The sequence below is a fragment of the Dama dama genome, chromosome 20 (genome assembly GCF_033118175.1).
Source record: "Dama dama isolate Ldn47 chromosome 20, ASM3311817v1, whole genome shotgun sequence".
NCBI lineage: Eukaryota > Metazoa > Chordata > Mammalia > Artiodactyla > Cervidae > Dama > Dama dama.
Window position 1 is genome coordinate 100,409,710 of NC_083700.1, and position 27,801 is coordinate 100,437,510.

A 27,801-nucleotide genomic window follows, 5' to 3' on the forward strand; every position below is an offset into this window, starting at 1 on the left:
TAATATTAGCTATACATGACAGAGAACATAAGTCTTCCAATCAGATTTTACTTGTTTGGAAACACTTGAACATGTAAAGACTCCCAGACTATTGTAGTGATTCTCAGATTTTAGTTAATAAGAGCATCACATAAGGAGTTTAAAAAATGCGGTCTCACATCGCCACCTCACTCCTGAGATTCAGGTCAGTGGTATGGGCTGGGAAATGGGAATGTGCACTTCAAATAAGTCTCCCAGACAATTCTGATTCCAGTGGATGCTTTGAGAGTCACTGCTCTGCTGTGTAGTTTGGCAAAATATTCACTCAGGTTTTGTTGCTTTGTTTTGTTTTTTGACAAACAGATTCCTTTCCTCAAATGCATATTTTCACGTAAAACAAAAGAATGCCTCCAGAAGGCAGCAGAAAGTGTGGATGGGGGATAGTTCCAAGAATGGAAGATGAATCTCCATTCAAGTATTGCATGAAGAGAGACAACAACCTGTCTGACTCCCATTCTGAGCCTCTCTGAAAATGCAAAGTTTTTATAGTTGTTATTAATATGTTTGATACTGAGAACACAATCTAAAGATCAGTTTAAGTTACTTTAATGAATCTTTTTGATCTTCTTGGCCTTTCCAATTTTCTGAAGAAAAACCACAGTGTGTGATATGGGTTATAATCCCATAAAGCTATATATATAATCTCATATGGATTATAACCTCTCCAGGGGAGAAATTTGGCCTTACACTGGGCCTTAGGAGGTGGGAAGATACAGACAGGTGAAGAAGAGACTATACAATATTTCAAGCATGATCAATACGGTCAAAGGCATAGTGTGTAACTGAGCAGGGAGTATTTTTGCTCAAGTGAGGAGGATGGTCTTCCTGGAGTAGAGGCTACAAGATGAGGAGCTGAGGAAGTAAGACAAGACTGAGGGGAGGAATCAGATTATGAAGAGATCTGAAAGAGTAATTTTCTTAATGAACTTGTGTAACTTTTGTGAACAAGAAGACAGATTCCAAAATGCTATTTAAGTCACTGATTTTTATAGTCATTGTAAAAATTTAAACATTACAAATAGTCAATGTTAGTTTCTTAAGAAGTAAAGAAAGTCAAACAGAATTTAGACTTGACATTCTAGCAAAGTGAGAATTGCTGACGGTTTCTAAAGTGGAAGGTGACCTTGACACTAAGCACTTTCCAGATATTCTGGATCCTCAAACGACCAAGTCATTGGATATTATAAGTGGTCAGCTTTGCTCTTTATCATGAAGAAAGTTAAGTCCACAGGACCCTTCATGGCACAGATGTTGTGCAACAGGAGTAACTCTGTTCCACAGGTTCCTCCCTACCGAAATTTTATCCTGGTGACATAGCTCAATCTCATAACCAGCCATGTCGAAGTACCATAAAGCATTCAGTTGATTATTCCACTTTCCACTTAAGGCCCTAGAGGAGTGAGGACAGAGCTCAGGCTGAGAAACACCAGGCAACTTGGTACTTGTTCATTATTCCAAGTCTGGTTTCCCGATCTGTAAACTGAGGAAGCTGATACACCCTCTTCTGGCTCTAAAATTCTGTGGCCCAAATAAAACAACAGCCTATAAAACAAGGGCTTTAATAAATACATAAAATACAATTTTTAGTCACTCTTAGCAAGACTTGGAGAAGGCAATGGCACCCCACTCCAGTATTCCTGCCTGGAAAATCCCATTGACAAAGGAGCCTGGTAGGCTGCAGTCCATGGGGTCGCTAAGAGTTGGACACAACTGAGTGACTTCACTTTCAGTTTTCACTTTCATGCATTGGAGAAGGAAATGGCAACCCACTCCAGTGTTCTTGCCTGGAGAATCCCAGGGATGGGGGAGCTTGGTGGGGTCTATGGGGTCGCACAGAGTCGGACACAACTGAAGTGACTTAGCAGCAGCAGCCACAGAAAATAATTAAAGAATCGAAGTTTCAAAACTGAAACTTTTAATAAGTAAAAGTTTGATGGGAAATAGAATACCCGTAGTCTCAAAGTGCCTCCCCACAGATAGTTATTAATAGCAAAGGGAATTGTAATAAATTTATAGTGGAGAAATCCGACAGATAATACCTTACCCAAAGTAAATAGAACAAAAGGACATCCTTTTTTGTTCTGATACAATGCACTGAGAAGGATACAGCATCACTTCTGCAGTATTCTTGCCAAAATTATGTAATCTAAATTATATTGTGAGGAAACATGAGAAAAACCCAAATTGAGGGACAGTCTTGAAAACAAATGATTTGTACTCTTCAAAGAGAGCAAAACCATGAATAACAAAGAATGAGGAACTGTTGCAGATTCAGGGAGCTTTAGAGATATGACAGTTAAATGCAATGTACGGTCCTGGATTGGACCTTGGACTAGGGAAAAAAATGTCTTTTGCTATGGAGTGGGACAATTGGTGAAATTTGAATAAGAGCTGTAGATTACAATACTATATTAATATTAGTTTCCTGATTTTGAGACTTGTACTGTGACAAAAAGATGTCACTATTTTTAGCAAACATATGGAAACATTTGGGGTTAAAGGAGTATTAAGTCTCCAACTCACTCCCAGGGTTCAGGAAAAAAGTGTGTATCTATGTGTGTAGAGCAAGAGTGAGAGAGATTGATAAAACCAAATATGGTACCATGTTAACATTTGGAAGGGTAAAAGTATATGGAGAATCTTTATACTATTTTGCAATGTTTCTATAAATCTGAAATTATTTCAAAATAAAAAGTTTTTTTAAAAGAGAGGGAGAGAAAGTCCCATTATCAGAATAGTGATCTGGATCTCTGGCTTTATATTATATTCTTCTCACTTCCTTTCATTCTTTATGTTAGGTTTTCTGATGATACTTTGAGAGACAAGGTCCTTTCGTTGTATACTGTGATGAAAATGCATCTTGCTGACAAGGTCCCACAAACAAAGCTGAGATGTAGGCTGTGCCAACATATTACCCTATTGGCTGGACCTTTCCCTCCCTAGGTCACATGCTATTTGATCTGTGCCCCAGTTCCTCAGCAACTTACTCTGTGATTTCAGAGCAACAATTTCAGATGGGATAAATTAGGCCTTGATTTAGTCATCTACCTCACATGTTGCATTAAAATGTAAGTCAACATATTTTAACCATTGTGTTTTAAGCCTTTAGTCCTTCCTACCATTTTAATCAACATAAGAGAGTAACCGAGAGTGGGAATTTTTAGCCAGGAGTTGGTGATAACCTAATAGGTAGGACTCTGGAAGTTACACAGTTGGCAACCTCTCCGTTTAGTGTTGCACTGACCCTAATCTGGCAGTGCCATTATTATACTGGGGGAATTTGCTGGCGTTGGGACATTTCACCATTTTCCTAATTCTAAGTTCAGTATAATTAGAAAAGATACTTTCAGTTTTTAAAGTTGAAGACATTTTAGTAAACCTCTGTTTGTTTTTGCTTTTCTTTATTGTGATAAAATATATAAAACAAAATTTACCATCTTAACCATTTTTAAGTGTACAGTTCAGTAGTAGTAAATATATCCACACTGTTGAGCAACCATTGCCACCATCCAACCCCATTACTCTTTTCATCTTGTAAAACAAACTCTGTACTTATTAAACAATTCTTACCTCCCCACAGATCCTGGTAACCACCATTCTACTTTCTGTCTTTATGATTTTTGACTACTCCAAGTACCTCATGTAAGTGAAATCAAATAATTTTTCTGACTGGCTTATTTCACTTAGCATAATGCCCTCAAGGTTCATCCATGTTGTAGCATGCTGCAGAATTTCCTTCTTTTTAAGGCTGAACAATATTTCATTATACGTATATACCATGTTTTGCTTAATCATTCATTCACAGATGGACACTTGGGTTGCTTCTACATTTTAGCTATTGTGAATAATGCTGCTTTCAATGTGTATGTACAAATATCTGTTTAAGTCTTTCTTTGGCATATTTATCCAGAAGCAGAATTTCTGGGTTATATGACAGTTCTGTTTTTAAGTTCACCTTTTACATTATGTTATGGCTTCCCTGGTGGCTCAGACAGTAAAGAATCCGCCTGCAACGCAGGAGACCTGGATTCGATCCCTGCATTGGAAGATCCCCTGGAGGAGGGCATGGCAACCCACTCCAATATTCTTGCCTGGAGAATTCCACAGACAGAGAAGCCTGGTGGACTACAATCCATGGGGTCACAAAGAGTCGGACATGACTGAGCAAATAAGTACAGCACAGCATGTGCTCTAAAAACTAAGCCATTGGGAAGCTTCTTTAAACTAAAAAATTCATGGGTTAATCCTAAGAGTAAGGTCCTGGCTGAAGTCTGAATATTTACCCTGAAATACAGCTTGACTTATAACACACCATGTGGCAATTTGTTCTATAATAATAAAAGAAACTCTGATTTCCAAGTCATCTCTTACTGAAATTAATTTCCTCTTATGTCATCTTCATAAAAGACAGGTCATATATAGAACATTTAAATACTAAATAATTCAGTCTCACCTTTGTTTCTAATTCAGAATTCTTTCTTTGTAGCAGGTCATGTGCTATTAACAAATGGTCTCTGTGTTCTGCTGTACCTGGAAGACTTTGAATTTCACGATATAGGCATGTAAGTTCTGACTTTGATTTTTGCAATTCCTAATTAAGAAATGACAATATTCAATAGAACAAAACAAGGCTTTCCATAGAGAATGTATACTACTGCTAAAAAAATGAATCTTTGAAATGATTCTGACAATCTTTTTGCTTTAAATATTTTAATTTATCCTCTGGTAGACAAATTCCTTTCTCTATTATAGTTAAAGAAAAGATTCCTTAAGTCAAAAATTAAGTGTTCTTTTTCTAAATTTGTCTTTCTCTTTGAATCTTCTTTCTGCTAAAAAAAAAAACGAAAACAAAAACCACCCAGAAATTTAACACGAGGAAGTGCAAAGAGCCAAGGCAAGCGAGCCCAAGAGAGAGCGCAAGGCTCCTTCTCATAGGGGGCCTATGTCTGGGTACTGGGGTCTTCACTCAGAGCCTGGCAGTACAAGCTGGTACAGAATAAGGCAGTTCCAGAAGCTAGCAGCAACTGGCCCAGAGGGGGTTTCTATCTAGGGACAACCCTAGATTGTCCAGGCTGTGTAAGAAGTGGTACTGTTTGGCCTTGTTAAAGAGCTCTTCTCCACAGGCATCAGGGAACTGGGCTCTATAGGGCCTGTAGGAGGCCAAGTCTAAGGCCCCAGCTCTGGACTAGGTGCCCAGGCAGCAGAAAGCAGTCCTGAACCAGTCATGGCTATGAAGGGTCATGTGCCATTGGCATTCTTAATATCTATCACTTATAGGTTCAAAGACTGGGCTTCTATTTATCCCCACTTTATACAAGGTGTGTAGAGAGAAACTCTTCAGCAATTCCTGCATTAGTTATATTACCTGCTTTAAAAAATATTCTTTTACAGTTTCTTTTTTATAGGTCAGTTGCTATGCTGTTTACCCTTAACCTTATGACAACCCCATGACGCAGGGTTATTGAAACTGAGGCTCAGAGAATGTAAATGATCTGCCTAAATTCACATAGCCAGGAAGTGATAAAGCTGGGATTCAAACTCACTGACTTCAACCACCGCTCTTCACGACAAATTATGCTGTCTTACTTAATGCATATTCAGTGACTTAACTAGGGATTCCTCTAATCCTCTGATTTTTTTCCATATTCATGAGAGAAAATACTTTAGTTAGATGTAGATTTTTATTAAATTTCTGCATTGATGACATAGAATATGCAGCATTTGACTGGTGGATGACAGGGCCTGAGAGCCGGGCTGTGGTATAGCTCCCTATAAAGGGAGCAGATAACATAAAATTTACTTTATGGTGTTTCCCAGGTGGTGCTAGTGGTAAAGAACTTGTCTGCCAATGCAGGAGACATAAGAGAAACAGGTTTGATCCCTGGGTTGGGAAGATCCCCTGGAGAAGGGCATGGCAATCCACTCCAGTGTTCTTGCTGGAAAATTCCATGGACAGAGGAGCCTGGCAAGCTATAGTCCATAAGGTCACAAAGAATCAGACACAACTGAAGCCACTTTGCACAAAGCAGGCAAAAGGCTTTGTTACTACTCCCAAAGGCCTGAGATCAGAAAGGGAGGAAGGTGTTGATGAGGAGAGAAGGTAGGGAGTGGCCATCCAAAACCATGGAAGAGGGCAAGTGCTATCAGTGTCCTACCTCATTCCATGGAAAATTCCTACTGGTCATCAGCACAAGGGAGAAAGCAATGGCACCCCACTCCAGTACTCTTGCCTGGAGAATCCCAGGGACGGGGGAGCCTGGTGGGCTGCAGTCCATGGGGTCGTATAGAGTCGGACACGACTGAAGCGACTTAGCAGCAGCACGAGTGCTAGGGCACTGTGCCTAGCTCTCACCCACCCTGCAAACTGATTGTCATCATCCTCTGAATTAATGATCTAGACTTCCATGAACTCACTTACAGGTCTCTCTACCAAATATAGACTGGTATGTCTCCTGATAGACCTTTCCAAGATGGTATGACCAGCAGTTAAAAGGAGAGACAAGTCTGGGACTCTACAACCATCATAACAATCAAATCCCTTCTACTTAAAGGACTCTTTTTGGCTAGTGTTGGAACTCAGCCTGGAGAATCAACAGTCACCCTATTATTCCTAATACAAATAATATTCTATAGCTATAATTTATTTTAAAATAAAAATAAATAATATGAAATCCCTAAATTACAAAAGCATAAAGAGGAAAATAACATCCTAAATGGCAAAATACCTCACTTTCAACTTCCAAAGCTCTCTGCTCAGTATTAAGATTAGATGTCAACTGCTTTTTTCTTTCTCTCTCTTCTGACAACTCACTTTCAAATATTTCAATTTTTTCTTGGCTCATTTTCAATATCTGCAAAAAGTATTTTAGATAATTAATTCTATATATTCAATACAATAATCATGTATCTTATACTTTGATAATACTTTTCTGCCCAACTCAATTATAAAGTCATATGGGGAGAGACGAACCTGGCAAAATTAATTCATGGTACCATAGCTCATAAGATGGGTTTTTCTCTCTAAGCCCTTTTTCTCAGCTGTAAAATGGAACTAACACTTGTCCTACGTACATTATAGCCATAACAGTAGGACTCATCCTTACAATTTCAATATACTAGTTTATTCTAAATACAGTTTTAAAGGGCTCCTTCCTGAATGACTAATCCTGGAAGGTTTTCTATAACCACTGATCACGATCATAGGATGTAAGTTTACCATTCTTTTTGCCTACTTTTGAGACTTCTCTCATAGTTCAGTTGGTAAAGAATCTGACTGCAGTGCAGGAAATCAGAGTTTGATCCCTGGGTGGGGAAGATCCCCTGGAGAAGGAAATGGCAAACCACTGCAGTATCCCTGCCTGGAAAATCCCATGGACAGAGGAGCCTGGTGGGCTGCAATCCATGGCGTTGCAAAGTCAGGCACAACTCAGCAACTAACACTTCGCCTGTTTTCAGTAATTCTTAAGCATCCTTATAGAGTCTGCCTCATCTGTATTACAAAATGTAACTGAAAATGACCTTTTAATTTCTTACATCATTCAAATCTTGTACTTTCACTCTCTCTTGACCTTTCATACTGGTTTCTCATCTGTCTTCCTATCTGATAATTCAGGCTCCAAGAGGGAAATCTTAATCCAAATAAACCATCAGCTAAAATACATACATATATTTGCTATTTTTAAAAAATGCTGAAAAAATAAGCTACATTTCTTAAGAATCTCTTCCGGAGGCTACAGCCTTGAAAACTCCCCTACCAGCAATTCCATCTTTTATCTGGTCTTGGATCCTTTGGAGAGTTGCTTTAAGATATATTTCAGTCCTTGCTCTGTTTGGCAACTTAACCAAAGGGAACATGCACTATTAGAAAAACATGCTACAGAATCCTGATGATTCTGAATTAAACACGTTGATAATTTACCTTATTTTTTTAACTTTTCTTTTTCATCAAACTTTAAACTTTTTATTTTGTATTGGGGTATAGCCAATTAACAATGTTGTGGTAGCTTCAAGTGAACAGTGAAGGGACTCAGCCATACAGATACGTGTATCCATTTTCCCCTAAACCTTCTCCCATCCAGGATGTCACATAACATTGAGCAGAGTCCCATGTACTATACAACAGGTCCTTGCTGGTCATCCATTTTGAGTTTAGCAGTGTGTACGTGACTGTTCCAAACTCCCTAATTATTCCTGGTTAGTGCTGATTGGACCAGTAATAAAATTAAATGCAAAGGAGGTTTATGAGTATTTAAATATAATTTAGAAACAGGAGATACCAACATTGATATTACTTATTACTATTATCAGAATTAGGTTTCAACAGAAACTTCAACTTGAACTTTTCAATTCAGAGATAAAAATATTCCTTTGCTAGGCTGAAGAAAGGAAATAATTGATTTGTATGTAATCAAATTTTGGGGAAAGTATTCTGGAGTTTGCTTATATTCCCAGGTTCATAACTTACTGCAAGACTGTATTAACTTAACCTAAAGATTAAAAAAATAAATCCACTAGTTTAGTAAAGTTGGTTATCAATAATTTATCTTCCTCATGTTAAATATCAATAAAATAGAAATATTAATAGAAATTCCAGATCAATGAGTTGGGAAAAACAGGGAATTCTACTGGAAAAATGGATGCTGAAACCTAAGTGTAGCTTTTACATATCCTCCTATCTAGCGGTATGGACAAAAGATCTATCAAAGAATCATGCTGACTTCCTAGCAGAAATGCACAAGGATACAGGGAAGAATATATTTTATCCCCAGGTCAGCTTCTCCCTGCTCATCAGCTGCCATCTGCACTGATTAATGTTTCTGTACATCCACACATGACATGCTGATGTATTCAACACTCAAGAGTCTACTTAGCCCTGCCCTTACACCGCCTGAGATGACCGAGTGCCAAGTGCAGAAAATGTTTTCAACTCTTAAAAATGAATGCTCCGCCCATTTCTTCTGTGTTTTCTCTATACAAGAATGCCATGTACTTTAATGCTATAACTTCCAAGAGAGAGCTTTTCAAAAGGATATATACTTGAAATTTACCATAATTTGTGGCATACTAAATACAGCCATACATTTAGGTGATTTATGTATTTCATGAGACTGATGATCAAAGTTTAAAGCAGAAAAACACAGGAAAGGGGCCACAATACTGTGAGAAATAAGCAATGGACATAGTGATCTCTAGGCAACTGAAGGGAGCCTGCCTCACCTGTCAGCCAGCAGTAAGCAGAGGAGAATGAACAGACTTCTAAGGGATCGTCTCACTGGCACAGGGTAGCTGCCAACAACTCTGGAGAACAGTGTAACAGCTCAGAATGTCCCACTTGCAGTGTTCTACTATCTGAAGGGTGGGGGCCATCTGACACTCTGAGCCAAACTGTGCCCCCCAGGCACCGTATGACCAGAGCGACCGTGAGCCTCCACCTCCTCGCCTGCCATGTGCTCATGTCATGCTGTCCTCTCTCACGGGCACAGTCAAAGGAGATGGCGGATGCAGGCCCTGCAGAGAAAAAAAATGCTGCCGGGTCATCACCTCCAGATAGGGATGTGCTCAGTGCTGGGTGTGCTGTAGACCCTGTGAATTATAATATGCTCCCTCTATGAAACCTCACGAGAGTTGGTATGAGGCAGAAAATGGTCTCTAAGGCCAGACAGACCTGGATCAATTCCTGGTTGTGCCTCTTACTTTATCAAGTTCCTCTACTCAAGTGTGAAACAGAACATACCTACTTACCTCGGGGAGGACTGTTATAAGGATTATATAAGGTTATGTTAGTAAAACAAGATCACACATATGACAGATGATAAATACATCATGACTACTTTTTATTCCTGCCAGATACCTAGCTTTTCTTCCATTTTAAGCATCTTCTGGGATCTCCCTGGTGGTCCAGTGGCTAAGACTTCATGCTCCCAATGCAGGGGGCCAGGTTTAGTCCCTCGTCAGGGAAGTAGATCCCACATACTACAAGTAAGAGTTCACATGCTGCAACTAAGCATTTCTTTGAGAACATGGATACTAGCAGCACTAAGAATCTGTCTGCATGTAAAAATGGATAAAGAACATAGTCATATATGGAGGAGTCTGTCTGACTTAAGGGAGTGGTTTTCTAAATTATTTGTCCTTTTGAAGTTTCAGGGCTTCCCGCTTCCTTTTATCTTCAGAAGAATTCTTATGGAGAAACTACAGAGTGCCCACAAATGGAGGCGTCTCTGGCTGATGTAGAGGTAGGAGACCTAGAGATTTGTACCTATGAACAGCAAGAATCTCTGAAACACAGTTTGGAAATCATAGTGGCAAAAAAAAAGAGCTTTGCAGTCAGTTGAAATCTGAAATCTTAACTTCTACATTTGTGCGTCTATGATCTTGGTTTCCTCATCTGTAAAGCAAGGTGAACAATACCTAAGCTCTCCAAAGGCTTGCTAACCTTAAGTGAATTATGTTAAAACCCCCACCCCCAGTGAAGTCACTGAAACATTATAGGTACTCAAATATTAGTTTCTATCCTTTTACTTACTTTCTGTAGGACACAGAAAATAAAGTAGCTACAGGTCAGGATAACTGCATGAGACACTGAGTACCTGGCATCTTCCCTGGCAGCTCAGCTCGTAGAGAATCCACCTGCAATGCAGGAGATCCCAGTTCGACTCCTGGGTTGGGAAGATCCCCTGGAGAAGGGAAAGGCTAGCCACTCCAGTATTCTTGCCTGGAGAATTCCATAGACAGAGAAGCCTGGCAGGCTACAGTTCATGGGGTTGCAAAGAGTCAGACACAACTGAGTAACTTTCACTTTCCCAAGACCTGTCTGAAAACTGAAGATCCATGACAAGGAAAGCATGGCACTAGGTCAAAATCTGGAAATGAGCTCAAGGAAAAGTGCTGCTATTGTCTCCCTACTGATTACAGTACACAGTTCCCTTCATTCCCCTACTGAAAAGACCCTTGACTTAACACTTATTGACATCCATCCAGCTACTAAACATAATCAAGGAAGCTTGAGGTTTTTTCTTCATGAAAGATTAAGAGAGAACTTTGAAAGCAAAAATCTATTTATAGTTACATCCTCTTTCCTCAGGAAATGACTTTAAAAATCATTTAAGTATAATTGACTACTTATTTCTTAAGTAACTTCTCTAATTTTAGAGACCTTCTACTTTATAGAGAAGAAGCATTTACTTACAGTGTTCCTCAGTGCCCCTTTCCAGCCGTCTCTGTGTGGGATGAAGTAGGTGAGAGGATCAGTGAGGGTCAATATAAAGCTTTATTATTTTAGAAACCCACACATATTTCAAGCCTTAATGACAAGGAAAAGAAAACTGGTTTCTATCATAGCCTAGACAATTGAGATGAGACAGAAAAAATTTTCCAGTACTTTAGGGAGAAAAACTGTATGACCTTCTTTTTGGAACATCTTTAAAAATAAGATAGATTCTCATTTACCCAGAATGTCATAGACAACGTCTATCATAGAGGAAGGTAGATTAACCAATTATTCTACAAGGGTCTTCTTTATTGTCAAGAATTCCATGATACAAAGGGCCACAAGGTATCATATCTCACTTCAAGAAAGAACATGCCGCATTCTTTCCAGGCAGGCTCCAGTGAATGACTGAGCATATTGAAAATAATAAAGCCTGGCCATTTCTGGCCAGTGTGGATCCTCTACAGGTTATTATTGTGCCAAAGCCCCCTGTTGGCCTGGGCTAGACTTAGGGCTGCAAGATAGTCTTAGGCTCTTCTTAACCAATTTTCCTGCTTTTTCTCTTTTCTTGAACAGATGTGAGAACTATATTATGACCTGAAGGTTTTGCCTGTCCATGTCTACTCCTTCCTTTTATCCTTCACAGGTACCACCCCTGTGAAGGACAACTCTTATAATTCTAATCTTGGTGTTGCTTCCTAGAGCAGCCTCCTTCAGGTTGATTTATGAATGACAGAACAAAGAATGGGCCACAAACATGGTCACCACTAAAAACAAAAGAAAAGGATGACTTGATTAAAGACATAGATATAAATATCCAACAAGCTCAGTGAGCTGCAAGATGGATAAACTCAAAGAGACCCACACTGAGACACAGTAGAATCATACTACTAAAAGACAAAGACAGAAATAATCTTGAAAGCACAGCAAGACAGAAGTGACTCGTCATATACAATGGATCCTCAATGAGATCAGCAGATTTCTCATTAGAAGCTTTAGTGACCAGAAGGCAGTGGGCTGATATATTCAAAATGTTGAAAGAAAAAAAACCTGTCAACTAAGAATCCCATATCCAGCAAAACTGTCTTTTCAAGAGTGAGGAAGAAATGAAGACATTCACAGATCAACAAAAGTTGAGAGACTTTGCTACCACTAGACCTGCCCTATGAGAAATCCTAAAGGGACTCATACAGAGTGAAATCAAAGGGTAATAGACAGTCACTCAAAGCCATATGAAAAGATAAAGATCGCAGCAAAGGTAAATATATGAGCAATTATAAAGCTAGTACTATTGCAACAATGGCTTGCAACTCTACTTTTTGTTTTTTACGTGATTTAAAAGATTAATACATCATATTAAAATTACATATGCTATGACACTGATGAAATTTGAAGATATCATGCTAACTGAAGTAAGAAAGTCACAAAGAAACAAACACTGTATGATTCCACTTAAATGAGGTACTCAGAGTAGTCAAAACCATAGAGAAAGAAAGTAGAATGGTGGTTGCCAAGGCTGGAAGGGAAGGGCAGAATGAGGAGTGTTAGGGAAATTAAATAAATAGTCTTGTTTAGGCTTCAGAGACAAAGCAGGGAAGGCCTCTGACCTTGTTTTAAACCTTTAAACCTTTTAAAACCTGCTTGGACACTGCCCTGACTGGGAGTGACTGCCTGCTGTGAGTCCAAAACTTGCAGTACCATAGATAAGATGGGGGAAGAATCTTGAGATTGTTGAGCCCCTGAAAGGGGCCTGGCTAACCAAGCCCCAGGCTTCAGTTCAGTTCAGTTCAGTTGCTCAGTCATGTCCGACTCTTTTAGACCGCATGTACTGCAGCACGCCAGGCTTCCCTGTCCATCACCAACTCTTGGAGCTTACTCAAACTCATGTCCATCAAGTCAGTGATGCCATCCAACCATCTCATCCCAGGCTTAGCAACTTCCAAGTTTTACAAAACAAAACAAACAGCATTAATAGGAAACCAGGCTCGCAATTTGGTCACAGACTGATGATGATACCGGTTTGCATCCGTCCTGGGATTATAAGTGAGAACCCTGAACTGCAATCTCTGAAGTCTCACCCACGGAGCCAGCATGCTGCCTGGGACCCTTTCCCAATTGGGACTCCAGATGTGCTGTGACACAGGACTTCCCAGTGCTGTTTAAGTCTGGATGTTGGTCAAAACCCAATTTGGTGATGTATTCTCTGCTCTTTCTATTTCTCTTTTCTGTTAATGTTACTATGTTGAAAGTAAGCTAGATAATTCTCTAACATATTTCTGTATTATTCATTTGTATATAATGAGTGGCTTATTTTGTTAACAAATCCTTTGAATCTGAGACGAAAGTGAAAACTTTTGGCAAAAAAGGACTTATTGTTTAATGGGTATAGAGTCTCAGTTTTGCAAGATGAAGAAAGGTCTAGAGGTGGATGGTGATGAAGACCCTGATGCTGGGAAAGATTGAGGGCAGGAGGAGAAGGGGACGACAGAGGGTAAGATGGTTGGATGGCATCACCGACTCAATGGACATGGGTTTGGGTGGACTCTGGGAGTTGGTGATGGACAGGGAGGCCTGGCGTGCTGCAGTTCATGGGGTTGCAAAGAGTTGGACACGACTGAGTGACTGAACTGAACTGAACTGAATATCACTGAACAGTACACTTAAAATTCGTTAACAAGGTAAATTTTCTGTTTTATGTACTTTACTACAGTAAAGAAAAAAATAGAAAAAAATAAGTAAAACAAAGACTTTTGCAGACAAACAAAATCAGAAAGCTTATCACTATATCTGCACTAGAAGAAATGTTAATCAATGTTCTTTGGGCTGAAGAAGTATGGTACCAGATGGAAATGTGGACCTGTGCAAGGTAATGATGAACTCAAGAAATGGCCAATAAGCATAAGAAAATACACTCAGTATCATTAGTCAATCAGGAAATGCAAGTCAAAATTATACTGAGATATTACTTCATACCCACTAAGATGGCTATAATAAAAGAGACAAAACGTAACAAGTGTTGGTAAGACGTGGAGAAACTGGAGCGTTCATACACTGCTGGTGGGAATGTTAGATGGTACAACTGTTTTGGAAAATAGTCTGGCAGTTCTATGAAAAGTTAAATATAGAATTAATATATGACACAGCAATTCCACTCCTATGTACATACTGAAGAAAAATGAAAACTTGTTCACACAAAATTTTGTACATGGATGTTCATACCAGCATTATTCATCACAAAGTGGAAGACAATCTGACAGTTTCTTATAAAGTTAAACATGCACTTGCTCTGTGATTCAGTAATTCCACTGCTAGGTATTTATCTAAAAGGGAAAAAAAAAAAAAACAGACTGGTATGTGAATACTAGTAGCAGCTTTTTCATAATAGCTGAAAACAACCTGATTATCTATTAAGCAGTGGCTAGATAAACAATGCATCATATATCTATATATACAGGAATATTACTCAGCAGTTTAAAAATGAACTACTGATACAGGAAACAACATGGATAAATCTCAAAAGCATTATTATATTAATAAGTGAAAGGAGCCAAACACAAGAGTATATACTAGATGATTCTATTTATTTAAAATTCTAGAAATGGTATGGTCATAGAAAGTGGTAGAGTGGGAGGCACTGATAACAAAAGGTGAGGGAACACTTTAGGTTAACAAATATGTTATTTTCTTGATTGCAATGGCTGTGGTTATACAGATGTATGCATTTGTCAAAGCTCATTGAACTCAACTCTTAAAATATGTATGTTTATACTGTATTAAATATTTTAATGAAGTTAATTTTATAAAAGAAACAAATAAGTTTTAAACATTTGAAAAATGCTCAATCTCACTACCACTAGATGATTGAAACGAAAACTACACTGAGATACCCATTCTCATTTGCATTTGGTAAAGATTTCATAAACATTTGCATGTTTACTAAATGCAAATATTTGACAATATATTCAGTTAGTGAATCTTTGGGAAACTATCTTTCTCATACACTGCTGAGGGAAAAGGAAAATGATGCAATTTCCACTGAGCAGTATCTGGCAACATTGACCAAAATTACTGATGCATCTACACTCTAACCTTATAATCCCATTTTTGTGACTCTATCCTACAGAAACACCTGTATAAATATGCAGAAGACTAGAAATAACTCGAGTGCCCATCAGCAGGAGACTGGTTAAACAAATTATAGTACGTCCACACAACAGAATGCTAGCTGCTTTAAACAATGAGGGAGATCTCTTTGTAGGATATGGAAGGATCTCCAGAGGCATTTTAGTAAAAAAAGAAAGAAAAAAAAAAAAGGAAGGAAGGAAAGGAGGAAATCTGAATAAATAAGAGGAAATCTGAATAAATATTCAAAATGCTTCTATATGAATAAAGATATACTGGAAGGATAAATAAGAAGTTAATTAAGTCAACTTTAAATCAGAGTGCCACCATTCTGGGTTGCCTGGGAGAAATTCTGATAGACAATCTGAAACCTTGCCTGGATATTCCTTCTTCCCTTCCTTCCTCCTTTTCTTTCCTCTCTCCAGCACCCTCCTTCCTTCATTCTTTTCTTCCTCCACCTTCTTTCCTTCCTACCTTTCCTTCTTTCCTCCCTTCCTACAAAATGCATTATTACCTGGAAAAGAGTTTTGGAAGACAAGAAGAACATTGGCTCCTTGGATAGGGCATCAAGAAATCTGGTGGCTATAATTTCCTTGATACCGAGGAGGTGGCGGGTATAGGGCCCAGGGAGTTACAGTAAAAAAGACAAGTTCCAGTGAAGGAGATCCCTCAGCAACAAGGAACGTTACTTACTCATCTTAGGTGTACAAGAGAAAGGCTGCAGCAAAACCACCTCTCTTGGAGCTCAAAGTCTGAAGCCACCCTCTCTGTGATGCATTGGCTCTTGCTACAATCTGCCTCGTGTTTGATCATTTTGACCACCACTTCAGAGGCTGACTGTGCTGAAAAGACTGCAAGCTGTACATACTGGAGCCTAAACCACATTAGTTCTCTCTGATATGTGGTTCCCACTACCCCTCCCCTACCCACTGGTTGACTCTATAAAGCAACTTTTCATTTTGATGATTAAAAATGCCCACACTGGTTGTATTTTTGGAAGATTCTTTTTTCTTTATCGAAACCCATTATATTTTTCATATTAATCATTCCCTGTGGGGAGGAAGTGAACAGAAACATATCCTATCCTCTGTACTCAAATTTCTTTCTCCACACTCTGGCAAAGCAATAGGAAATGGCAGGCAAGAAAAGAGTAGCCTGTGCTCAGCACCCAGTGCTCTGGTGCACTGTGTAAAATGCAGCTCACTTCAAAACGAGAAGTCAGAAATTACAGAACTTTAATACCTCTACTTTCTGTTCAGCACCCACAGCTTTTCCAGGACAGTGGTTTCCAAGATGCTTATTCTGCTGAGAGTCACACGTTCCTTTTTTAAGTCGTTCAACCTGAAATACAAAAGCATTTTAAATACACAGTGAGGGGGGGTTGCTTTATTTTAAAAATATATAGGTTATACATGAATACATTCTTTTTGTGAAAAATTTAAACAACATGTAGGTATATAGAGTAAAAAATGATCTTTTCCTTCACATAACTTTGCCCCACAATTCCATTTCCCTCTCCAGAAGTAACAATGTTTGGGATATACTCTTCCTGAACTTTGTCTCACATGTATGTATGTGTGTTGTTCAGCCGCCCAGTCACGTCTGACTCTTTGTGTGTATATATACATACAGACATACATACATACATATATATATATATATATATATTTTTTTTTTTTTTTTTCCTTTGGGGGCGGGGGAGGTTTCCCTGGCGGCTCAGTTGGTAAAGAATCCTCCTGCAATGCAGTAAACCCAGGTTCAATCCCTGGGTAGGGAAGATCCCCTGGAGAAGGTAATGGCTACCCACTCTAGTATTCTTGCCTGGAGAATTCTATGGACATAGGAGCCTGATGGGCTACAGTCCATGGGGTTAAGAAAGAGTTGGACACGACTGAGCAAACATATATAAATATATATGTGTATATATATATAAAACATACACAAACATGTTTAACATACATTGAATATATTTTATCAGTATTATATGTACAAATTTATAGAGATTTAGACAACTTGAACAGTGTTTATTCATTCTTATGATTGCATTTTAAAATTATGATAAAATATACATAACACAAAATTTACCATTTTAACCATTATTAAGTATATAGTTGAGAAGCACTAAACATATTCACATTATTGTGTAACCATCACCACCATCCATCTCCAGAGTTCTCATCTTGCAAAACTGAAACTCTGTAATCATTAAGCACTCACTCCTCATCCTGCCCTTCCCCACAACCCCTAGAAACCACTATTCTACTTTATGTCTCTGTGATTTTTGACTACTTTAGGTACCTCATATAAATGGAATTATACACTATTTGTCTTTGTGTGACTTGTTTATTTTAAGTAGCATAATGGTTTCACCTATGTTGTAACATATGGTAAAATATCTTTTGTTTTTAAGGAGCTATGGATTTACATGTGTTCCCCACCTCGATCCCCCCTCCTACCTCCCTCTCCATCCCATCCCCCTGGGTCTTCCCAGGGGGATGTTTTATCAAAACAATAAAAAATAACAAATGTTGATGAGGATGTTGAGCAATTAGAACCCTTTCTATATTGTTAAGAATGTAAAATGGTACAGACACACTTGAAAACAGTATGTACTCCCTTTAAAAATTAAACATAGAGTTACCAGCCGTTCTGTTTCTGGGTATATACCCAAAAGAATTGAAAGCAGGCACAGAGATTTATTCACTCATGTTCATAGCCAAAAAGTTGAAGCAACTCAAGTATCCATTGACAGATGAATGGATAAACAAAGTATGGTGTATATGTATGTGTGTGTGTGTGTGTGTGTGTGTGTATTCTTTTTAATGGCTGAGTAATATTCCATGGTGTATATGTGTACCACAGCTTTCTTATCCATTCGTCTACTGATGGGCATCTAGGTTGCTTCCATGTCCTGGCTATTATAAACAGTGCTGTGCTACAAAGGAAACAATAAGTAAGGTGAAAAGACAGCCTTCAGATTGGGAGAAAATAATAGCAAATGAAGAAACAGACAAAGGATTAACCTCAAAAACATACAAGCAACTCCTGAAGCTCAATTCCAGAAAAATAAATGACCCAATCAAAAAATGGGCCAAAGAACTAAACAGACATTTCTCCAAAGAAGACATACAGATGGCTAACAAACACATGAAAAGATGCTCAACATCACTCATTATCAGAGAAATGCAAATCGAAACCACAATGAGGTACCATTACACGCCAGTCAGGATGGCTGCTATCCAAAAGTCTACAAGCAATAAATGCTGGAGAGGGTGTGGAGAAAAGGGAACCCTCTTACACTGTTGGTGGGAATGCAAACTAGTACAGCCGCTATGGAAACAGTGTGGAGATTTCTTAAAAAACTGGAAATAGAACTGCCATATGACCCAGCAATCCCACTTCTGGGCATACACACTGAGGAAACCAGATCTGAAAGACACGTGCACCCCAATGTTCATCGCAGCACTGTTTATTATAGCCAGGACATGGAAGCAACCTAGATGCCCATCAGCAGATGAATGGATAAGGAAGCTGTGGTACATATACACCATGGAATATTACTCAGCCATTAAAAAGAATTCGTTTGAATCAGTTCTAATGAGATGGATGAAACTGGAGCCCCTTATACAGAGTGAAGTAAGCCAGAACGATAAAGAACATTACAGCATACTGACACATGTATATGGAATTTAGAAAGGTGATAACGATAACCCTATATGCAAAACAGAAAAAGAGACACAGAAGTACAGAACAGACTTTTGAACTCTGTGGGAGAAGGTGAGGGTGGGATGTTTCAAAAGAACAGCATGTATATTATCTATGGTGAAACAGATCACCAGCCCAGGTGGGATGCATGAGACAAGTGCTCGGGCTTGGTGCACTGGGAAGACCCAGAGGAATCGGGTGGAGAGGGAGGTGGGAGGGGGGATCGGAATGGGGAATACGTGTAACTCTATGGCTGATTCATATCAATGTATGACAAAACCCACTGAAATGTTGTGAAGTAATTAGCCTCCAACTAATTAAAAAAAATAAATAAAAATAAACAGTGCTATGATGAACATTGGGGTGCACGTGTCTCTTTCAGATCTGGTTTCCTCAGTGTGTATGCCCAGGAGTGGGATTGCTGGGTCATATGGCAGTTCTATTTCCAGTTTTTTAAGAAATCTCCACACTGTTTTCCATAGCGGCTGTACTAGTTTGCATTCCCACCAACAGTGTAAGAGGGTTCCCTTTTCTCCACACCCTCTCCAGCATTTATTGCTTGTAGACTTTTGGATAGCAGCCATCCTGACTGGCGTGTAATGGTACCTCATTGTGGTTTCGATTTGCATTTCTCTGATAATGAGTGATGTTGAGCATCTTTTCATGTGTTTGTTAGCCATCTGTATGTCTTCTTTGGAGAAACGTCTGTTTAGATCTTTGGCCCATTTTTTGATTGGGTCATTTATTTTTCTGGAATTGAGCTTCAGGAGTTGCTTGTATATTTTTGAGATTGAATTACTCATTCTTGCAATAAAATTTCTTAAACACTTACAGTGTGTGCCAGGCATTGGTTTAGATACTAGAGATAAGATTGTGAAATGAATATAACTAAAATTGAAGTAATATATAGTGTATCTAGAACCTGGAAATACACATTAAAAATGGTTCAAAACCATAACACAACTAAGTGTTCAGTATTAACAACCTCAAACTTTGGTAAATGTGAAAAGTATAAACTATTATCTAAATCCTTGTTAAAAAGAAAAGATCCTAAATTAAAGCACAATCAGTTCAGTTCAGTTCAGTCGCTCAGTCGGGTCCGACTCTTTGCGACCCCATGAGTCGCAGCGCGCCAGGCCTCCCTGTCCATCACCAACTCCCGGAGTCTACTCAAACTCATGCCCATCGAGTCGGTGATGCCACCCAGCCGTCGCATCCTCTGTCGTCCCCTCCTCCTCCTGCCCCCAGTCCCTCCCAGCACCACAACAGCAATAACGTTACTGTTGAGCGTATGTGGCTGAAATGTATGAAGCAGAAATACTGATGCAAAGCATCCAGGTCAAAGTCTGGCATCTACCTGCATTGTTCCAGCCACCAGAAGCAGACTTCACTAATGACCAGTGGATGATGTATCCATCTAGGCTGCTCTAACTGCTGTTAGTCTATACACATTTAAATTAACTCTAGGAACAAATTTAATTAAACGACTTACCTCTTCTCCAAGTACTTTTTTTTCTGAGTCAAGTGATCGAACCCGATTTCTTAGAGCCAGAATTTCCTCATCCAGTCTCTGATTATGTTCCTTTGCTTTCTGTAGGTCAATTGAGTCTAAAACAAAGAAAATGCAATTGATTCAATTGGACTGAAGTTTTTTCGAATTAATTTATTTTTGGCTGCACTAGGTCTTCGATGTTGTGCATGGGATTTCTCTAGCTGCTGAGAGCGGGTGCTACTCTTTGCAAAGGTGTGCAGACTTCTCAGTGCGGTGGATTCTCTTGTGAAGCACAGCCTCAGTAGTTGTGGTACACAAGCTTCGATGCCCCACAGCATGTGCGATCCTCTTGGACCAGGGATCCAGCCTGTGTTCCCTGCATTGGAAGGTACATTCTTCACTACTGGACAACCAAGGAAGTCCGTGGATTGAAGTTTTAATTTGGGGGCACTAAGTCTAAAAACTGAGGAAGTACTATTTCCTGCTGTTCTTGTCAGTTCTACCATGTCTCTGCACATGTGATTCTCTGCAAAGAAGAGCTGCTAGACTCTCAAGTCCAACCCTAGAATGTTGTACCAACTCATGAAACAGAACAGAATGTTTCTTCAATTCTCATGCCAGTCTAATGAGTTGGACTTTTTCAGAGTGGTGTTTCCAGCAATAGAGGTTCTTCCAGGACCTGGACTTTTAAAACAATTTAAAACATTTAAAACCTAAATGACCAAGAAAATCATCTTCCTAAGCTCCTGTGGTCCCACCTCTCTTACATGCGTGTATGCTCAGTTGCGTCAGTCATGTCCAACTCTTTGCGACCCTGTGGACTGTAGCCCGCTAGGCTCCTCCGTCCATGGGATTCTCCAGACAAGAATACTGAAGTGGGTTGCCATGCCCTCCTCCAGGGGATCTTCTCAGCCCAGGGATTGAACCCACAGCTTTTATGTCTCCTGCATTGGCAGATGGGTTCTTAACCACAAGCACCACCTGGGAAGTCTCTCTTACACACCTCATGTATTTCTTGGTACTTCTCTTGCACTTGTTAACAGCAGGACCCCCATAGACAGCTGATGCACTGAGCTAGGAGCAGTGAACAGACAGACTATCCAAGTGAAGTCAGATTGATTCATCAAAATCATCTTTCTCCTGTAGCACCTCTGCCTGTAGGCCACTCTCACCTCAGCACCTCATGTTGAGATCTGCTCTTTCTAGCACTCATCAAAGTTTCAATAGTATAAACTTGTTGCCGGTAATTTTCTTGGATCAGCAGCTGTTTCTTTTTTTCACTTATGTTTTTCCTGTTTTTCATTAGTTGCTGTAAAGTTTCGTCTTCCTTCTTCATTACCTGTTTGGTTTTTAACTTGTATTAATTTTTTCTTTCTTCATTTTTTCGTTTCCCTTGCTAGCCCCTTTTTCTCCTTAGCATGTGAATTTTTAACTTGAAAAATGCTGAAAACACGCCAAAAAGGAAAAAAAATTTTACAATCCATATACATATATGGAAGGCAAGATTTGTTCTAACTTTTGCATACGCAGTTTAAAAAAATTTGAATAATGCTATACAACACTGTCTGCAAATTTACCACCTGTGAATACATCATGGATATCTTTACAGGATAGTTCACCCAAAGTCATTTTTCATTTCTTATGTGGAACTATTTTTAAATTGAGATATAATTTATATACAATATAGCAAACATATCATAAATGTTCAGTTTAACGAATTTTGAGAATTTTATATACCTGTGAACTTGCCTTCAAAAAGATACAGAATATTTTCATCACACCATAACACACCCTCAAATCCTTTTCAGTTAGTTCTCCACTCCCACCCACCCCTACAGTCACTTTCTGACTTCTATCACAGAGACTATTAACAGCTTCGCTCATTCTTGGTTTTCATATAAATTAAATCTTACAAAACACATATGTTTGTTTCAGGTTACTTTCACTCAATATATACAGTATTCAGGGGATTCACCTGTATTTTATTGATAATTTGTTCCTTTTGAGTCCATCTTATTAATATACTATGATTTGTTAATGCAGTATCTGATTTTGTTCTGCATAGTAAACCACTGTCCAAATTGCCATTTCAATCTCACTTTCCTCCTACTGATGAAGATTTAGATTTGCTGCCAATGCTTATTCTTGTAAACAATTATACAAGGATTTTCCTTATTCATCAGTCTCTAAGTCCTCATGACATTATTTCCAAAAAAGTTAATCTCCAGAAAGAAATGACATAGCAGGATCAGAAGACATGCGCATATAAAAAATTTGACAGAGCCTGCCAAATTATTCTTCAGAAAGATTGTACAAAGCTACGTTTTCACAATGGCATTGTCTATTTCTCTATACTATATATTACCAGTATTTTTAATTTTCATAAATCTTAAAAATACAGTTGAATAATGGCCTATTTTACATAGGTCACTAAAATTAGTTCTGTTCTGCTTATCACAAATGGAATACAGACTTTTTGTTTTTTAAAACATCAAGCTAGGGCTTCCCTGGTGTCTCACTGTTAAAGAATCTGCCTGCCAATGCAAGAGACATGAGTTCTACCCCTGACCTGGGGAAATTCCACATGCCGCAGAGCAACTAGGCCCAAGCACAGCAACTATGGAGCCTGTGCCCCGGAGCCGCTATTGAGCCCACGTGCTGCAGCTACTGAAGCCCAGGTACCCTAAGGCCCGTGCTCTGCAAGCAGACGCCACTGCAATCAGAAGCCCACGCACTGCAACTAGAGAGGAGCCCCTGCTCTCCATAACTAGAGAAAAGCTCGTGAGGTAACACAGACCCAGCACAGTCAATAATAAATAAATAAACAAAATTATATTTTAAAAATCAACTTCTACAGTTAGGTTCAGAGCGGACATTCTCATCCAACCCTTATCTACCCTGACCTGAAATAATGTTGTTAATGTGTGTGTGTGTGTGTGTGTGTGTGTGTGCGTGTTCAGTCGCTCAGTCATGTCCGACTCTTTGTGACCACATGGACTGTAGCCTACCAGGCTCCTCTGTCTGTGGGATTTCCCAGGCAAGAATACTGGAGTGGGCTGCCATTTCCTCCTCCAGGGGATCTTCCTGACCTAGGGACTGAACCCACATCTTCTGCGTCTTCTGCAGGTGGAATCTTTACCACTGAGCCACCAGGGAAGCTTATCCTGTGGTTACCTAGGGACTTTCCAGAAGTCTTCACTGTCAAGACAATAGACACCTTTATTAGGGTGAAGACCAAATACATGTTACTTATTATAAATTATAACATCACAGGCTAAATAAACCTAGTTTTATGACTATTAAACCAGTTTTATATAACCAGTTTTATAAGTATAAAACCAGTAAACATATTTTAAATTATTTTTGTAGCTACTATCATTATAACACTCAAATTTCATTGTATTTCACTGTAGCTAGTATCATTCATACATAGCCAAGTTAGGGTGAGGTGTTGTTAAATGCATTATACAGTGTCTTAACCTCAGTGGTCCCAGTAAAACACATATTGTTTGTGTTAATCAAAGGTTTTGCAGTCAGACGTATAGCTCTAATACTGAATGTAGCTACTGGATAATTCATTTAACCTTGCCATGACTCAGTTTCTTTATCTATAAAGAAATGGTTAGAATAATCCTACAACGTGGCATTGATGTTAGGATTAGAGATAATGCAGGTAAAATGCCTGATAGGGTATGAGTTAGTAAGCAACAAGTGGTAGTAACAGTAGTAAGATGGTAGAGATAGTAATAATAGAACTAGTAGTAATATCATTATTTATTAAATATTACTTAATAATATTACTTAACATAAATTATATTATTGTTTAATGTTTTATTATTAAATATTATAATATCTATTAAAATTACTCACCATTTTCTTTCAGCTTTATCAAATTTTCTTTCAATTTCTCAATTTCTAGTTGAGCCTTCTCAAGTGCAGAATCTAAAAGAAAAAAAGAGCAATATATTTGTGTAAGGAGCAAATGATTAGCATAATAAATTTCAAATGACCTTCTGGAACACTTTCTTTCTGATGGTTGTCCTCTGAGTTTCTGCATAAATGTCACCTCCTCCAGGAAGCTTTCCCAGAGTCCCTTATTAATGTTCCTACTACATCTTAGGTTTCTTCCTACCCCTAATATTGTCTGATCATGTAATCTTTCCCTGTTTCCCTAACCAGATTCTATGCTAAAGAGTTTGGACCACTGTAAACAAAAGGAATAACTAAAAGTTTTTAAGCATGGTACTACAAATTTAGTAAAAAGAAATTACACCCATAAATACTTAAAATTAATGCCTGAAATTAATAATACTTAGAATTTCACCAGCTGTTCCTAGAAATAGCAAAACAGAAAAATTTCAGAAATAACTTTTGGTACTATTCAAGAATTGTATGAGGATTGCAGAATGGCATAGAGAAAGTATATGGGGCACTGGAGTCTATTGAATTTGTGTTCTCTAACCCAGGTTTTATCACTTTGCCTCCTGTGGTCTACTCATCACCAATGCTACAGCTGATAGGCCTCCTATAATGCAAGTTGAGGAATCTCCCAGAAGGGACCAACATGAATCTTACAAGAGATCATTCCCAATCACATAGAAAAGGTACATGAGGCAAAGTCCAGAGGAAACCAGGCACAAGCTTCCAAGAGTCATCTCTCAGCAGTCATACAGGATGGGCTTAATTTCTCCAGCAATGAAATTGACAATTCACATGAAAAGTCTGCCAAGAAAATTCATTACAGACTCAGCAGCCAAAGTTTTCATTGGGGGCTACTTCAGTCCTGGGTGTTCACTGGAAGGACTGATGCTGAAGCTGAAACTCCAATACTTTGGCCACCTCATGCGAAGAGTTGACTCACTGAAAAGACCCTGATGCTGGGAGGGATTGGGGCCAGGAGGAGAAGGGAACCACAGAGGATGAGATGGCTGGATGGCATCACCAACTCGATGGACATGAGTCTGAGTAAACTCTGGGAGTTGGTGATGGACAGGGGGGCCTGGCGTGCTGTGATTCATGGGGTCGCAAAGAGTCGGACATGACTGAGCGACTGAACTGAACTGAACTTACATAGACACCACCTTCTGCCTATAACATACCAAAATTCCAGACTCTCAGAAGGAAAGCAGGTTTTCAGCATAAACCACATTGTACAAACAGGTCAGGCACAGGTGAGCCACTATTATAAATTGGGGGAGGGAGGGAACCTTCTCCAAATCCAAGTTCTCAGATGCTAGCCAAGGGCTAACCTAACAAACAGGACTTTCTAAGGACAGCAGGGTCAAGTCTTCTATTTTAACTATTTTCTGCACAGGATGGATATACACTTTGTTTATCCACTCACCAACGATAGATGTTTAAGCTGTTTATATGTTTTGGCTAGTACTGTAAATAATAGTGCTTCAAACATTCACATGCAACTTTTTAAAAAATGTATTTTATTGAAGTATAGTTGACTTATAATGTTGTGTTAATTTCTCATACAAGCTTTTTAGTGGACATATATCTTCATTTCTCCTGGGTCACATGATAATTTTACACTTAACACCTTGAGAAAATGCCAAATTGTTTTCCAAAGTGTCTGCACCATTTTATATTCACCATTATATGGGGAATATAAAACAATGTTCCAATTTCTTCACATCCTTGCCAACACTTGACATTATCTTTTTTATTACAGCCATTCTAGTGGGTGTGGAGGGGGATCTTATTGTAGTTTTAATTTGCACTTCCCTAGTGATCAATGATTTTGAACATCTTTTCATGTGCCTATTAGCAATTCACATGCCTTATCTAAAGAAATGTCTACTCAAGTTGTTCATTTTAAAGTTGGACTGTCTTTTTATAATAACATAAAATAATATATAAGTAAGAATTCTTCATGTAGTCTGGATATGAGTTCTGCATCAAACACATGATTTGCAAACACTTCTCTCAGTCCACGGTTTGTCTTTTCACTTTCCTGTTGGTATATTTTGAAGTACAGAAATTTTAATTTCAATTAAGTATAATTTATTAGGCTTTATTTTATCACTTTTGCTTTTAGTGTTACTTCTAACATATGACTGCCTAGGCCCAGATCATAAAAATTCACTCTATGTTTTCTTCTAAACATTTACAGTTTTAATTCTTGCATTTAGCTCTGTGGTCCAATTTGAGTTAATATTTGTGTAGGCATGGCCCTGCCCATCAGAGCAAGACCCATATTCCCCTCCAGCCAGTCACTCCCATCAAGAAGCTTCCACAAGCCTCTTATCCTTATCCATCAGAGGGCAGACAGAATGGAAACCAGTTACAGAAGACTAACCAAACTGATCACTTGGATCATAGCCTTGTTTTACTTAATGAAAATATGAGCCATGCTATGTAGGACCACCTAAGATGGATGGGTCATGGTGGAGGGTTCTGACAAAATGTGGTCCACTGGAGAAGGCAATGGCAAAACACTTCAGTATTCTTGCCTTGAGAACCTCATGAACAGTATGAAACGGCGAAATGATATGACACTGACTGATGAACTCCCCAGGTCAGTAGGTGCCCAATATGCTACTGGAGAAGAATGAAGAAATAACTCCAGAAGAATGAACAGACAGAGCCAAAGTGAAAACAACACCCAGCTGCGGATGTGACTGGTGATGGAAGTAAAGTCTAATGCTGTAAAGAATGATATTGCATAGGAACATGGAATGTTATGTCCGTGAATCAAGGTAAATTGGAAGTGGTCAAACAGGAGATGGCAAGAGTAAACATCAACATTTTAGGAATCAGTGAACTAAAATGGACTGGAATGGGCGAACTTAATTCAGATGACCATTATATCTACTATTTTGGGCAAGAATTCCTTAGAAGAAATGGAGTAGCCCTCATAGTCAACAAAAGAGTCTGAAATGCAGTACTTGGGTGCAACCTCAAAAATGACAGAATGATCTCTGTTTGTTTCCAAGGCAAACCATTCAATATCACAGTAATCCAAGTCTATGCCCCAACCACAAATGCCAAAGAAGCTGAACGGTTCTATGAAGACCTACAAGACCTTCTAGAATTAACACCAAAAAAAGATGTCCTTTTCATCATAGGGGACTGGAATGCAAAAGTAGGAAGTCAAGAGGTACCTGGAATAAAACAGGCAAGTTTGGCCTTGGAGTACAGAATGAAGCCAGGTAAAGGCTAACAGTTTTGCTAAGAGAACGCACTGGTCACAGCAAACCAAACACCCTCTTCCAACAACACAAGA

At 38.9% G+C, this 27,801-nt stretch overlaps 1 protein-coding gene across 2 annotated transcripts in view; it reads right to left on the minus strand.

Moving 5' to 3' along the window:
- Positions 1 to 27,801, minus strand: part of CCDC30 (coiled-coil domain containing 30) — a 119,596-nt gene that overhangs the window by 58,990 nt on the left and 32,805 nt on the right. For both annotated transcript variants that reach the window (XM_061122217.1, XM_061122218.1), the window contains 3 exons: positions 24,438 to 24,509; positions 20,568 to 20,683; positions 16,613 to 16,711 (listed from right to left, as the gene is read on the minus strand). In XM_061122217.1, the coding sequence (XP_060978200.1) occupies positions 16,613 to 16,711; positions 20,568 to 20,683; positions 24,438 to 24,509 (287 nt within the window). The remainder of the gene's footprint in view (positions 1 to 16,612; positions 16,712 to 20,567; positions 20,684 to 24,437; positions 24,510 to 27,801) is intronic.